Below are 17,029 nucleotides of genomic sequence, written 5' to 3'. Positions count from 1 at the left end.
TCTGCTCGATTTGGGTTCATTTTGTATATATTTACTCTCCAGAACTGAAGGAACACAAAACCAAGAGTTTCTGCTGCTCAGTTAATTTATTCAGTGTGCAGGTGTGTGTGAACTCTTATAACATAAAAACAGGCAACAGGGAAAGGGTTTCATACAAAAAAAATATTGCATCAAACAGATTGTGAAGACATAGCAAACATTTTTGCAATGCTATAGTTCTGTTGTATTGTCTTAATTACTGGCAATCTTATCTTTATGAACAGATATCTGCATTTATGCTTCTCGTTGCCAGTTATCAATTCCTAAACACTTTTAATTTGAAGTTCCGGCTGTGAAACCTTCCTTCGTCACTTCCTGCAAATACTTTCTCTATCGTTTCTTCTTCCATTTACAGATTATTTACAAGGAAAAAACATCGTCCGGAAAACAGTACGCGGTCTTAACAACGAAGGATGTCTGGGTGATTGTTTCGTCTTTATCCGGTACGTTTACACCTTTTTGTTTCGTCCTATTGCTTAGATAACAGCGGCGGTTGTGCTTTTCTTAATGAAGTCTATCCCTGTACCTTCTCTCCTGCCATGTTGTGTATAGCAAATAAAAGCTCATGTTTTTGTACACAAAATATACTCGATAAAAAGTACTCATCGTGAACTCGAAGTGGAATGTACTTTAGCTGTACTTGGTGTGTGCAGTACCGAAAGTTGGTGGTGTGTAACGTTTGTCCTGCGATCCCACCGGCAGCGTGTCGGCCACAGCATGGCAACAGCCCAAAAAAGCTCAACGTGATAGCTTTACAAATCCGGTTACACATGAAAAATATAGAAGATTCGGTCAGATGGATAATTAATTTTATAATTAACGAAATAGATCAAGGTAGACACACTAGGTGACCGTGTTTTTGTTATCAATGCGGTGCCCCTGTTCGTTATAATTTGCTTTTGTCGTTGTCGTGCACAGTAACTATTATTAGGAGCATTAATTCTCCTGCTGGACAGAGCTCCGAGGGCTGCTGGACGGAGACGCAGCAGATGCGGTCGATTTCATGTTATAGTCAAATCAAACGGGATCCCGAGTCTGTGCAAGGCTGCTTGACCCCCCACCCCCCGGGGTACAATCTGCTATTTAGGGCTTTACAATAGACTGTGTGGACGGCATGCCTGCTCCCCCAAAGTGCGGTTATGCAATCTCGACCACCTTCCCTGGTGTCTGACTGCAGTGCAGATCCTAAGACCCGCCCCTCCATGTTAGTGTATGGTCATAGGCTTAACTAAAAAAACTCAAAGTACATCATAAATAATTGTTTTCCAAAGATGGTTTCTGTCACGGAAGGTAGTTTTGGACAATAAATGTAAAACAGGCAGAGTGAACTATGAATTGAATTGTGCTTAAATGAAAATGCCAATGCACTAATATTGTACTCACACTAATAATATGGAATAGATTGCAAACAATCGCGTAATTCTTTTTTTACTTTTAGTAGGTACTATGGCTGCCCTTGCAAAGTATGTACTGTTGCATGCAGTGTGCACACAATCAGGACATACTACTTCTTCATAATACTGCACCCTGAACTTTGACCCTCTTTCTTATATAACTGTTACCATGAAAATAAAACAAATCGCCATTCACCAAACTCAACAGCGAGCTCTTCTATTGTTACTCAACAACCTTTAACTTTTTAGTTATAACTGCATACATTGTGGATTCTAAAATTATATTTACTTTACCAGCCTACATATGCATTTCTCTATCACTGTTATTTTTATTTATTTTTGGTGGTGTTTATCTATATTTTTTTTTTGTTACTTAAACAATATATAGCCTATTGCTATTATTACCATGTGACTGGTCGGCAGTCACTAGATTGCACTGTCGTTCATGATTGTGGCTTCTGTCAGCTGTCACTCAGCTTCCAAGATGTAGATGCAGGGGATTGTGGGTAAGGATAGCCAGAATAGCCAGAACAGCATGCTGGCTTGCATACAGCAAAATGCGGCTGAATGTAGTAGGATATCTTGGTATTTTTGGCATACTGCATTTTACATACATAGTACTGGGACATACTAAATCTTTTTCTGGCATACTCAATAGTATGAGAGTATGGGTGTTGGGATGCAGGGTGTTTGGGAGTTTTGCATTGGATTTTAGGTTATCGCCAAAAATAAGCTCTCTGACGAACACAATTCATGAGACTTACACTTTTTGTTCATCATGATAATCTTCACAGATGAACACCACTTTTGTGTTTTGAACAAGTTCGAGTGCGACTCTGTAAAGCTGTTATGGCAGTTAAGTGGGTTGAATGAGTTTCTGTGTCCGGTGTGATGCCGACAAAGACTGTAGGCCCAATTAGCCACTTGTTAGCAGCCACCGTTTTTAAAGACAAGTAAAACCTTAAAAGTTCACAAATCGGGTTTAAGTAGACGTATTTCATGTTGCAAAACAAAAAGTCTGAATACCTTTTAGTCTGTTTTAACCTCAGACCTAATTTAGGGCATTTTATCGAAGACCCATTCAAAAAACCCATAGACTTTAAGATGAGGGAACTGGATATTTACCACCTTTATTTAATTAAAACAACAATGCAGGGATTATCATAGTTTTGGATATGTCAATATTTAGCAACAACATTGACTTCTATGCATTTTTATTTTTTGTATAAATTCAAATAATCAGAAAAACTTCCTTTTAGGCCCTAGGTCCCAAAATGGGACCTTCTTGAAACTGCTGTAAAACTGCATTTTTACCATTTCTTTGGTTTAATGTTCCAAACAACTTCAGACCTGATCATAAATACCAAATTAGTATTGATGTTTTTGAATTGTAATCCTTTGAATTCCACCTTGTTTACACAATACTATGATTTGGGCGAAAAACCGCATATGAAACTTAATTATTTCCCATATGATACATGCTAAGTAGATTATTTTGGAGGTGATCATATGTTTGGTCAACAATTCAGAAATTTGTGCTGGTCATAGACATCAATCAAGTTTGGGTTTTTTTCTACCAACTGTGCTTTCCTGTAGTGTGTTTATAGTTTTTGATACATAGTTTTTAGATTGTATAAGATTTTGGTTTACTAGTTTTGTTTTTCAGTGTGCTTCAGAAATAATTATGTATTGTATTGGATGGGACGAGTTAACTAACAGTCAAACTTGTTTCATTTCGGGTTGCCCTCTACCAGCATTGTCCCATCACTGACACGAGTAGGATGCAGACCTACAGTGTGGGCCAAAAATATTGGAGGAGCTCTTGGCTGTTTTAAATCATGTCTTACAAGGTATGTAACAAACTGAAATCATACTACATTTTCTGATCTGCAGTCAGAATCTTGTTTATTGCTTATTAGGTTTTCACATATAATGAATTTGATTTGGTAGTTTGTCCTTTTTTCCTCTGCTAAATACAGGAAAGGAAGACATAGATGATCAAGAAGAACCAAGAGACTGCTGTAGATGGACAACAGGGACACCTGCAGGACAAAAAAGATGGATGCAAGCAAAGTATGGCAGTGGCGCATTATGCATGTTAAGAAAAATTCAAGACATCCACAACCATTTTATCACTGCAGTAGAGTAGGATTGGATTTTAACGTGGCATCCAGCACAAGGAAAAAAATAGACATACAATTAGTGACAAACGCTGTCATACTTGAGGTCTGTGACTTTGCTAAAACAGTAAACAAGGGTAAAAGTCGCTTTCTTACAAAAATTCTTGAGAACAATTTTGATCTTGGTTTGAAAAATAAGCAACAGCAGATTGATTTTACTGCTCGAATTCATTACAAAGTCAAAGAGCTGATCAGGAAACCTCCTGTGGATAGAAATGAAGTTTTCACTCTGTTTGACACATCTAAGCCAGAATGCAACAGCAACAATGGGCTGACCAAAGCATCTACAGAGCACAAGACTGAAAGGTTCCCAATGGAGATGGATGATACTGATGATAGTGAACAAGAAGATGAATTCATGTGTTCACAAGAACCATCCAACGGAAACATAAAGACCGAACGCCTCTCAGAAGAGATGGGTGGAGCACCCCATGAAGACTATGAACATGAGGATGAATTCATATTTTCAAGCACACTGTCAATAGAGGAGCTGAAGGACGATTTTCTTATCTCTGCGTTCCCTTATTGTGAAGAAATTGGTCTAAACTTTGATGTGGGGTCAAAACAAAGACTAGATCCAGATTTGCTGACTAAGGGTGTGATGCTAGAATTGGAACATGTCACCAGAATACTGACCGCATCCTACAGCCCTATTGTTCTTGGTGTGTTGGAGCACAATTTTGATCTTGATCTCAAAAGTCAACAAAGAAGAAATCGAGTTTGGTTCAAGATATCACAACTGCTGAGGAGAAGAAAACGACTTATCAACACTTTTCGAAATATGAGACTGGACTTTGAAAATGAGCCATATTCCTTCGAGACAGCCAATACGGTAGACTCACAGTTCCACTTCAAGGAGGTGACACAAGGAAGACAGCCTGATTTCAAAAATAAACAGAGGAAGAGGGCCCTGTTCACAACAGATGAAAGAGTGAACAAAAGGTGCAGAAAAGGACTTTCTCAAGACAGAGAGACAAACTCACTCTCTCATCACACTGATTTATGTACCAGTCAAACAGCAGAGTGGGATTATGATGACTCTTGTCCTCTTGGAGAGTCTGATGATGACTCGGACACAGTCACAAATCAAAGCCCAAAAGATTGTTCTCTGACCTCTGATATTCTCAGACAGTCAGAATCGAGTCATCTGGGCACTGGAGCACCTTTGTTGATCCTCAATGACATCTCATCCAGTTTACCAGCTGTAAACTCACAGACTCCAAGGAATGAAACATATGAATGTGACATTGAACAAGAGGAAATAGAAACAGAGAACATGTGGAAGTTGCGTGCTAACCGTGTAGAACAAATCCTTTCTGAGGATGACACATTCACCCATTCCAAAAGAGTCGGCCTTGAATTCAATGTTGGATTTCGCCCAAAGCAAAACATCAGTGTTGACTCTACGATTGAATGTACTCTTCCTGAAATTGCTAAATTTGCCCTAGCAATGAATTCATCCCAACAGAATTTTATCATGGAGATTCTTGAGTACAACTTTGACTTGTACTTTCAGAGTGAACACCAGAGAAATGATTTCATGTGTAACATTATGGATACAGTAAGACAATTGAAAGATTGTCAAGATGGAGTAAAATGCTCAGAGGAGATCTTTGATTTGCCATCTTCATTGACCACACAGGACCAAGAAGTTCAGATAGTGAGCAGCGTCAAATCTGAATTCAGCGATGAATATAAAACAGAGGAGTGTGATGTTGCTCCCACATGCCATTCTCAATCACATGCTCAATCTGAAGAACATTTATCACCAGCCATTGTGGATCCTTATCCCATCTGCAAAGAAATAGGTCTGAGGCTACATGTTAACCCACATCATCAAAACAAAAAACTAAATATCAATAAACTGACCAATGGAGCAATGACTGAAGTGATAAACTTTGCAGAAAAATTATGTGGAACATTTGAGCAGATCTGTCTTGACATTCTCAGACACAACCTGGATCCTGATTTGCAGAGTGGAGATTCTGACCTTGCCCAAAATATTGTTGCCCGAATTCCTGCTGTAGTTGAGAGAAGGAATCTGTCAGTCTGTGTACTGAACTACAGGAATATAATGGCCAAAAGACAAGATCAAGGAAGGTCAAGGAACGATGTTGTCTTAGATATAGGCAGTTTTCCTGACATAGAAAACCAAAAGGAGCTCAGTTTATGGTTGTGGAAATTGCGGGCAAATCATATTCAGCAAATTCTCTCAGTACCGCATGGAGAAAATTGCCTGCTTTATTCTTACTCCAGATGCAAGAAATTAGGTATTGATTTCGATGTAACATCTCGTCTAAAACAAAAATTGGATTCCAAATTACTGACTAATGGCATCATGGTTGAAATGTCAACTTTTGCCTCCGAACTGCTGTCAGCCCAAAAGTATTTCATCACAGAAATACTGGAGTTTAACTTTCATCTAAATCTCCACAGTGAGCTATATCGCAGTGCCTTTGCTCACAAAGTTTGTTCTAAAATGAATTCAATGATAAGAAGAGTTAAACAAAGAATCATTAGGCATAGCAAAATGGGTTTTGAACTCCCTGATATGAGGTCCTTGAAAATAACTTTTTGTGACAGAGCTATGCGCTGCCCCAAATGCGCTCAAGAGAGAGAACATATGATTCGTGACAACAGAACTGGCCAGGGTCAAATGCATCATCATCGTCCACATACCGTCACCAGAAAGGCCCACAAAAAAGCACAAAAGCCATCAAAAGATCCATCCTCTACCTTCACAGCAATAGAGGAAATGATAATGGACAGATACCCTCTTTGCAAGAAAATGGGTTTGAAGCTGTGTGTGAACAAAGACCAACCTAAAGATGCACTTGACGTACGTGGATTGACGTTTGGGATTATGCTTGAAGTGGCTCACTTTACCAAAGTATTGTGTTCCACAAAAAACAAAATCATCAATACCATCCTAAAACACAACTTCCATGTTGACACAGAGAGACATAATGCAAATATTTTGCAGCTGTTTGACAGAGCAAGAGCACTTGAGGATGGTGAGATGGCCTGGTTCAGTGAAGTTTATGTTCCAAAGCCAGCTCCTCGCAAAAAACCCAAGCCTGCAATAAAACGGAAAGGGTCACCTGCCATGCAGACAAGGAAATGGACAGAAACTGTCAAAAAGAGCAAGCGGGCACGGCAAAAAAAGAAGAAAAGAGCCACCCTGCGAAGGTGTTATAACTATGTCATTGAACAAGAGGAAAAGGGAACAAAATTGGACTTCACCTGTCCTCTTGGAGAGTCTGATCTAGACCCAGAGGAAAACTCTGGCAATCAGGATCACTTACATAACATAAAAAGTTGTTCAAAATCAAATTGTTCGGATATTAGATCATGCTTTGTGGTCCTCAGAGACATCAGATCCAGTTTACCAGCTATAAACTCAAATATGAACACAGCTGCAATTCAACCTGATAAAATAGGGTTTCATGGTGGTGAGGAGCAAACACAGACTCCAAGAAATGAACCAAATGAATATGACACTGAAAAAAAGGAAACAGAAACAGAGAACAACATGTGGAAGTTGCGTGCTAACCGAACTGTTAAGAAAAGAATTCTTGCTTTTCAATCAAAGCAGGAAAGCACCACAGTGGTAAGTCATACTACAAGTGTTGTAAAAGTAAAGAGAAAACGTCAGAGTAAAGTACAGGCAAATAGTTATCCTGTCTGCACGGAGATAGGTTTAGATCTAGATGTGACATCAAAATCAGGCAAGAAAGAGAAACTGGACTTGAACCTGTTGACAAGAGCTGTAGTATGTGAGATACATAAATTTGCTGTCAAGCAAAAAGGATGCAGATTGCCACGCACTTTGTTTAACATCCTTGACTATAACTTTGATCTTAGCTCACAATATTGCAGGCGCTGGCAGTTTTCCAGAGCTACTTCATCCAAAGTTCACAACATGGTCAAACAACAGAAAAAAAAAATAGACGAACCAGACAAGGTCTTCCAGTTGCCATTTGTGTTTCCTACTGAGGAGATACAAAATAAGGAGCCTGGAAAGTTTTCCTGGGAAAAACCAAGAAAGAGTAGAGTGAAAAGCCATTCTGACGACAGTCCTCACCATGCTCCTCATAGGTTCCAATTTGAAGAGGAAAATTGGTCCTATGATGAGGACCCAAATATCCCAAGAGATCCTTGGGGGATGGAGCCGGTGTGTGGAAGTCCAGTGAGGGGAGGATATGATGTTCCTCTTCCGGAAAACATACAGATTAAAGAGGAGGAGTATGATCCACATTTTGTCGATCTGAAACCAGAACCGGACACAGAGGAAAAATATCATCCACACTGCGATGATGTCAAAACAGAGTCAACCACTGAAGATTTTGCACACGTAGATCCAGCTGTACCTACAGGACCTTTTGCATATCCCTCAATAATATTATGGCCAAACTGTGAAAAAACACAACCAGAAATAGCAAGTCAGTATCTCCAGTATTACGTCCTGGCTGAACCACAGGGATCTGCTGTCGATCCGAACACTACGGCTAACGTAAAAACCGAAAGGGACACAGACGGTGATGATAATTTATTCCCAGTTGAATCAGCAGGATCCCATGAATCCTCCATGGTAACTACAGATCAGAGCAATGAGGGTACATGGATCAAAGAAGAGCAAGAACATGAACCAGGTGATTTGGACCATGAGTTCACAGAAGATGAAGTGGGCATCTAACAGGAATTAGATTCTTAAACAGTACTAAAGTAAGGATCCTATAAGAAGAAGATGTACGTTACACTCAACATAATGTATTTGTTGCGCTCATGGTGAGGAGAAAAAATAGCTGACTGCTGCAGAAATGTATGCTTTAAAAAAGCTCATTTTTAAACTCTTCTTGATAAAATGGAAGCCCAAAAATTTGGATAGGGCAGAACTTTAAAAGCAGAGGGCTGTCAATGTTATGCTTGGATGTTTTGTTCTGAAAAGGACAAGATGTTAATTTTTTAAGTGTATTTTCATAAATTCTTATTCTTTCATTTGTACTATTCATCAAAGACATTCTGTCCTGGAGGCCCACAAAGATGAATACATCTGACTTAAATATTTCAATGAAAAAGGCTGTCAGTAAAATGCTTTGATACATTTGTCATTAACAGTTTATTTTTCCTCTGATGTTAGTTTCTGAAAAAATTTAACAATCGAAAGATTTGCTATTTTATTTAGTTTTATTACTTTGATGATAGCAGATTATGGTATTATAGCCATTTAAGGCAGTGTGGGCTCTTGTTTGAAGTGTTTTTTTGAAACTTGTTTTTCCAACATTTTATTAGTGCCTTTTCTGACTTTATACTATTCATTTATTTATTTTTTTTTTTATGGCGAGGTTACAATAAAAATGGAAAATAAGTTAGTTACAAAAACTGTGGCCATTTCAGAAAGCTGATGTAAATTTTTAAAGATAAACGTGTTCATACTTTGGTCATAGTTTATATACTGCATAATACAGATGTACACTATGGAAATTAAAATGACATGGATCTGTCGATTGCTCATTGCTGCTTTTATACATTTTATATAAAATCATGAAAGTATCCATTCTACTTGTGTGTTCTTTTCAAATACTAAGGAAATAGGATATGCCTATGTTTTATGGTAATTTATTTGGTGTGCTGCAGATAAATTTCACTGCTTGTTTCTTGTTGCCGCTATGAAGTCAAAAGTATTTAACACTGACTGCTTTATCTGAAATTGTGATACATTCTCAATTCAACCGATAAAAGTCATAATTTCGTTATCTTTCTTGTGTGAGAAACCCACATATCTTCAGATTTAAGAATCTATGAGTCTGACATGTCTTTTTTTAGTCTTAAAATAGTGTGACTAAAAGGTGACATATAGTGTGAATAATTTATCCCTTTTGTTTCTCCTGTACTTAATACAGGAAAGGAAGACATAGATGACCAAGAAGAACAGGAAACCACAGTAGATCGACAACAGGGACACCTGCAGGACAAAAAAGATGGATGCAAACAAAGTATGGCAGTGGCGCATTATGCATGTTAAGAAGTATTCAAGATGTCCTCAACCATTCTATCGTAGCAATAGAATAGGATTGGATTTTAACGTAGCATCCAGCACACAGAAAAAAATACACTTACCATTAGTGACAAACGCTGTCATGCTTGAGGTCTGTGACTTTGCTAAAACAGTAAACAAGGGTAAAAGGCATTTTCTGACAAACATTCTAGAGAACAATTTTGATCTTGGTTTGGAAAATGAGCAACAGCGAATTGATTTTACGACTCAAATTCATTACAAAGTTAAAGAGCTGATCAGGAAACCTCCTGAGGATAGAAGTGAAGTTTTCACTCTGTTTGACACATCTAAGCCAGAATGCAACTGCAACAATGGACTGACCAAAGCATCTACAGAGCGCAAGACTGAAAGGTTCCCAATGGAGATGGATGACACTGTCAATAAACAAGAAGACGAATTCAAGTGTTTGCAAGAAACATCCAAAGAAAGCATAAAGGCAGAAAGTCTCTCAGAAGAGGTGGACTATACTGATGATAGTGAACAAGAAGATGACTTCATCTTTTCACAAGAACGACAGTCAGCAGAAGATCTGAAGGATGATTTTCTTATCTCTGCGTTCCCCTATTGCAAAGAAATTGGTCTGAACTTTGATGTGGGGTCAAAACAAAGACTAGATCCAGATTTGTTAACAAAGGGCGTGATGTTAGAATTGGAACATGTCACCAGAATACTGACTGCATCCTTCAGCCCTATTGTTCTTGGTGTGTTGGAGCACAATTTGGATGTTGATCTCAAAAGTCAACCAAGAAGAAATCGAATTTGGTTCAAGATATCACAACTGTTGAGAAGAAGTAATCGACTTGCTGCTCCTGGAAGGAAAATAAGCCCGGAGTTTAAAAATGAGCCATCTTCCCTCCAGACAAATCCATTCAAAAGTACCGACGGTTTAACATCTTCCAATATGGAAGCCCTGCAGTATCACTTAAAGGAGGTGACAAAAACAAGGCGGTCTGAATTAAAAAGTAAACAAAAACAGAGGGCTCTTTTAAGAACAAGTGAAAGTGAAAACAAAAGGCACAAAATAGGGCACTTTGAAGACATAGAGACAGACTCACTTTGTCATCACACTAATTTGTGTACCAGTGGAAAAGCACAGGGAGATAATTGTCACACATTCCCAATGGGAGAGTCTAATGGAGACTCAGATGAAGTCACAAATCCAATAAACATTGGCAGTCAGAATCACTTACAAATCCCAAAAAGGTTTTCTTTGTGCTCTGATATTGCTAGGAAATCAGAGTCAAGTTATTTGGGTTTTTGTGCACCTTTACCTTCCCCAACTGACATGTCATCCAATGTGCCAATGATAACATCAAGTGTGAACCCACCATTTGCAAGTCAGCCTGGTGAAGGAGGGCTTTGTGAAGGTGAAGAGCAAACACAGACTCCAAGTAATACACCAGACAAATGTGACTTCGGAGAGAATACTGAAACAGAGATCATGTGGAAGTTGCGTGCTAACCGTGTAGAACAAATCCTCTCCTCACCAAACAAAGAATTTTATTCATTCTTCAGGTCCAAGAAAGCTGGTCTTGAATACAATGTTGGATTTGGCCCAAAGCAATACATCCGTTTTGAGTCTGTATCTAGTTTTTTACTGATTGACATTGCTAAATTTGCCTTAGCAATGAATTCATCCCAGCAGGATTTTATCATGGAGATTCTTGAGTACAACTTTGACTTTGGCCTGCTGGGTCAACAACAGAGGAATCTTTTCACATGTGAAATTATGAAGAGAGTCAGAAAGCTGCAACATTGTGAAGATGCAGTGAAATTCTCGAAAGAAGTTTTTCAACTTCCTGATCCCATGTCGTTCATAAATATGGCAAATCAGAGCTTGGGCAGTGTCAATCCTGAGCTCAGCAGTACATCAAGAAATGAATGTGATGTTGCTCCTGTGTGTCCTTCTCATTCACATCCTGAAACCAAAGACCATAATTTACAGAAGATTGTGGATCTTTATCCCTTCTGCAAGGAAATGGATCTGAAACTACATATAAACAATTGTCAACCAAACAAAAAGCTGAATATCAACAAACTGACCAATGGTGCAATGACTGAAGTGATATACTTTGCAGAGAAGTTGTGCGGAACATTTGAGCAAACATGCCTTGACATTGTCAGACACAACTTTGATTGTGATTTGCATATTAAAGATTCTGACCTTGCAAGAAACATTGTTGCACTAATCCCTGCTGTTCTGGAGCAAAATAATTTGTCATGTAAGTTATATCATGACAGAAAAATAAAGCACACAGGAAAAGATCCCTCCACAATGGTTAAACTGCGATACCAGGACAGCCCAAATTTAGAGTCATGTATTGATGCTCCGTTAGAGGTTGCAATCACAGACCAAAACGAAGACAGTTCCGCTGACTTAAAACAGCAAGATGAGCGCAGTTTAGCGCTTTGGAAATTGCGGGTCAATCATATTCAGCAAATCCTCTCGATACCTCATGAAGAACACTGCCCATTTTATTCTTACTCCAGATGCAAGAAATTGGGCATTGATTTTAATGTAGGGTCTGGAGTTAAACAAAACCTTCATCCCAAATTACTGACAAATGGCATCATGGTTGAATTGAACACTTTTTCCACCGCATTGCTATCATCACAAAGGTATTTCATCACAGAGATACTGGAGTATAATTTTAATCTTAATTTCAACAGTGAGCTGCATCGCAGTTCTTTTGCAACAAAAACTTGGGAGTTCGTTACCAGTAAAATAAATTATAAAAGATACAGTGTAACTCGACCGAAAAAGGTTTTCAAACTCCCTGACTTAGGGCACATACAAGAATCTACCAGATATTGTGCCAGATGCTATCAAGTCAGAAATCACAAGCTTTGTCAGGATGAATCTGACAGTGACATGCATCATCCTCAACCACCTACCATCACTGGCATGACTGGAACAGTCTCTGCTGATGCAACCTGCACAGCACAAAAGCTTGCAAATTACCTGTCCTCTACCCATTCATCAACAGAGGAAACAATAATGGATAGTTACCCTTGCTGCAAGAAAATAGGTTTAAATCTGTGTGTGGACAAAGACCAGCCAAAAGATAAAATTGGCTTGCATTTGTTGACATATGAGATTATGGATGAAGTAGTTAGTTTTGCCAAAAAATTGTGTGGGACAAGATTTAAAATCATTAATGATGTCCTTGATCACAACTTCAAAATTTGCATGCGGAGGCGAAATGTAGATCCTGCCATGGTGTTTCTTCAAGTAGCGAAAAAAAATGCTGTCAATCTGGCCTGGTTAAATGAAGTCTATTCAATACAACCAGTTCCTCACAAACAACTTAGATATGCAACAGATGTGCCACAGGCAACATCTCTTCGAAGGAGTAAATTGAAAGAAGCTTTCACAAAAAGAAAGCTGGCACTACAAACAAAGAAAAGAGCCACAGAGCAAAAGGAAATGGGAATAGAGAGCAACTACACATGTCCTTTAGAGTCTGACCTAGACTCCAGTGACATCTCAGACTCAGAAGGTGAAGACCAAAAACCAACTCCAAGAAATGTACCAAATAAGTGTGACATGGGGCAAGATCAAGTGGGAACAGAAAACAACTTGTGGAAGTTGCGTGCTAATCGTGTAAAACAAATCCTCTCCTCACCAAACAAAGAGTTTGGTCCTTTTTGGTGGTCCAAGAAATTTGGCCTTGAATTTAATGTTGGATTTGGTCCGAAGAAAAACATCAGCGTTGACTCTTTGCGTAGCTTTGTTCTGATCGAAATTGCTAAATTTGCCTTAGCAATGAATTCATCCCAGCAGGATTTCATTATGGAGATTCTTGAGTACAACTTTGACTTTGGCATGCAGAGTCAGCACCAGAGGAATCTTATCACGTGTGAAATTATGGATAGGGTACAAAAGCTGAAAGATTGTGAAGACGCAGTCAAATTCTCAAAACAGGTTTTTCAACTTTCTGATCTAATGCCATCAATAAATATGACAAATCAGAGCTTGGGCAGTGTCCATCTTGAAATTGGCAGTGCACCGAGAATGGCGAAGGGTGATGTTGGTCCAGTGTGTTGTTCTGATTCACATGCTGAAACCAAAGAACATATGTTAAAGACGACTGTGGATCTCTATCCCTTCTGCAAGGAAATAGGTCTGAAGCTACAAGTTAACGAACGTCACCAAAACAAAACACTGGACATCAACACACTGACCAACGGAGCAATGACTGAAGTGATAAACTTTGCAGAAAAGTTGTGTGGAACATTTGAGCAGATTTGTCTTGACATCCTCAGACACAATTTAGATCTTGATTTGCAAAGTGATGATCCAGACCTTGCCAGTAGTATTGTTGCACAAATTCCTGCTGTTACTGGGCAAAGGCATCTGTCACTTTGGGTAAAAACACACCAAAAAATAAAGGGCACAGGAAAAGCAAAACCGAAAGAGGATTGCCAGAATCACCAAGCTTTAAATACATGCAGCGTTCAGTCTTCCCAGGCTGCAGTCATGGATGAACACCAAAACAAGCTCAACTTATTTCTGTGGAAACTACGGGCCAATCTCATTCAGCAAATTCTTTCAATACCTCATGAAGAATGTTGCCAACTTTATTGTTACTCCAGGTGCAAAAAATTGGGCATTGATTTTAATGTAGCATCTGGTGTAAAGCAAAATCTGGATCCAAAATTACTGACAAATGGCATCATGGTTGAATTAAACACTTTTGCCACAGAACTGCTGTCAGCCCAGAAATATTTTATTGCGGATATACTGGAGTATAATTTCCATCTTGGTCTTAGGAATGAGCTGTATCACACTGCCTTTGCACAGCAAATTTTTGACAAAGTCAGAATGCTTGAGCATATAAGGAACAGGGCTCTTCAAATGAATATGCAGTTTGAACTCCCTGACATCCAAGAACCTACTCATGACAGACTTACATATTGCCCAAAATGCTACCAAGACAGAAATGAAAAGGTTCGTCAGGATGAATCTGACTCTGGGCAAATGCATCGTGCTGGGCCACATACTGTGACTGACACAGTTACTAGTGATGCAACCTGTGCAGAACAAAAGCCTCCCATTGCTTTCTCAGCAATAGAGAAGACAATAATGGACAGCTACCCACGCTGCAAAGAAATTGGTTTGAACCTGTGTGTGAACAAAGACCAACCAAAAGATAAACTTGACTTGCATTTATTGACATATGGGATTATGGTTGAAGTGGCTGATTTTGCCAAAAAGTTGTGTCCATCAAAAAACATGACAATTTGTGCATTCATTGAACACAACTTCAACATTTGCCTGCAAAACCTAGATGTAGCTGTTTCACAGCTGTTGTGTAGAGAAGTAGCATGTAAGGATGACGGACCTGCCTGGTTCAATGAAGTTTTTGATACTCAGCCATTTTCTCACAGACAGCCTGACCATGCAAGTAAATCGAATGAGGCTGCTGCCATGCTGATAAGTGAAAGGAAGGAAACAATCAAAAAAAGGCAACTGGCACTTAAAACTAAAAAGGAACAAGCCACACTACCAAGTCATAGAACAAGTGGAGTAAGCTCAAAGACAAAAAAACAAAATAAAGGGAATCTTTTTCCGATTTGCGCGGAGATAGGTTTAGATCTGGACTTGACATCAAAATCAGGTGAGAAAGAGAAACTGGACTTGAGCCTTTTGACGAGAGCTGTCGTCTTGGAGATATATAAATTTGCTTCAAAGAAAATGGGACACTATTTGCCACACACTGTGTTTGACATCCTTGACTATAACTTTGATCTTAGCTCGCAACATCATAGGCACTGGGAATTTTCTATAGCCACTTCATCTAAAGTCCAAATCATGGTGAAGCAACATCAAAAAAATCGAAACAGACCACACGAGGTCTTCAAGTTGCCATTTGTATTACCTCCCAAGAGACAAAATAAGAACTCTAACAAGCGTTCTAAGGAAAAACAAGGCAAGAAAACGAACAAAGGCAGTCTTGCACAGAAGAGTCAACATTCAGATGTCAATCCCGTCCAGTCTCCTAATGATGACAAAACTGAAAAGGGAGCTGAGGTCCATGAAGAGGACACAAAGCTCCCAACAGATCCTGGGTCAATTATGTCGGTGAGAGGAGGTCTAGTGAATGCAGGCTGTGACAAGCCTCTCCAGGAAAACATACAAATTAAAGAGGAGGAGTACGATCCACATTATAGCGATATGAAGCCGGAACCAGACACAGAGGAAAAATATCGTCCGCATGATGATGTTATCAAAACAGAGTCAACCACTGAAGATGTCAAGCATGTAGTCACAGGTCAACCTACAGAACCCCTTGCTTCTACGCCAGTGTTGTTGTTTCCAAACCCTGTTGGGCTGCAAACAGGATTGCAAAGTCAGAATGTCCTATATCACATCCTGACTGAACCAGGATCTGCTGTATATCCAAGCACTGCAAGTAACATAACTGGATTGAACACAGGGGGTGTTAAGTATTTGATCCCAGTTCAAGCGGTGACATACCCAACGATAACTACAGTTCAGCTGGTCGAAAAAGAGCAAGAACATGTGCCCGCTGACTCGCACCAGAGTGGAGCTCACTGTTAAAAGTCTTTTCAAGAAATGGAGGCCCACAAACATGGATAGATCTGACAAAAATCTTTCCGTGCAAAGGGCTGTCAATATTTTGCTTTAAGGTTTTGTTCTAAAAAGGGCACAGTGGAATTTCTCAAGCTGTTTTTTTATATTTCTTTTTCTTTGTTAGCTCTTGTATGTTTCAAGTTTGTAAGAATTTGTATGAAAAATCTAAAAAGGTTTATGAGCCACACTTGGAAATTTTTTGAGCTTTCGTTTAGTTTTTTTTTTCTTTTTTTTTGAATAGCAAATAATTGTACAATAGTCATTTAAGACAGTCTCACTTGTCTTTAAGCTTGTTCTCCTTCATTTGTTTGTTTTACTTGTTTTTCCACTAATGTGTATATGTATGTTACAAAAACTATACCTGTTTCCTGGAAGTTGAGATGTAAACTTGTAAATAAGAGTGTTTTTGTACTTTGTCATAGTCTGTATACACTGCATTACAAAGATATACACAACAAAAAGGAAATGACCTAGTTTTGGGTGGAATTGTTTGTTGGTCATTACCAGTTTAGTACATTTTATATAAAACTTTTAAAGAACCATGTCCCCTTCTGTGTGTTCTTTTCAAGTACAATGTAATTTTACCAAATATAACAGGCTTGTGGCTGACGATTATTTGCTTAGTGTGGTGCAAATAAAACACAGACATCTTATCTTAAATAGGCATATACTAGTAGTTCAACAAATTTAACTATCAGGATCAGCTAAGGTTATGACACTTGACTTGTGTAATACTCAAAGTGGGCTCTTGGTGGTGCTC

The 17,029-nt window shown here is 38.9% G+C and overlaps 1 protein-coding gene across 2 annotated transcripts; it reads left to right on the top strand.

The window, feature by feature from the left end:
• Positions 1–346: 346 nt before the first annotated feature.
• Positions 347–16,808, top strand: LOC121964225 (uncharacterized). Of its 2 annotated transcripts, XM_088089731.1 has the most exons (4): positions 347–482; positions 3,188–3,283; positions 3,413–3,506; positions 9,517–16,808. In XM_088089731.1, exon 4 carries the CDS (start codon positions 9,595–9,597, stop codon positions 16,234–16,236), a length of 6,642 nt encoding a protein of 2,213 aa, XP_087945857.1. In that variant the 5' UTR covers positions 347–482; positions 3,188–3,283; positions 3,413–3,506; positions 9,517–9,594; the 3' UTR covers positions 16,237–16,808. The 2 variants fall into 2 exon arrangements, with proteins under 2 accessions (XP_087945857.1, XP_087945858.1); XM_088089732.1 differs by lacking the exon at positions 9,517–16,808 and having other exon boundaries at positions 3,413–9,166.
• Positions 16,809–17,029: the final 221 nt, after the last annotated feature.

This window comes from Plectropomus leopardus, chromosome 16, assembly GCF_026936395.1.
Source record: "Plectropomus leopardus strain MGB_pleo_1.0 chromosome 16, ASM2693639v1, whole genome shotgun sequence".
NCBI classification, from domain to species: Eukaryota; Metazoa; Chordata; class Actinopteri; order Perciformes; family Serranidae; genus Plectropomus; species Plectropomus leopardus.
This window is presented reverse-complemented; position numbering and strand designations above follow the sequence as displayed.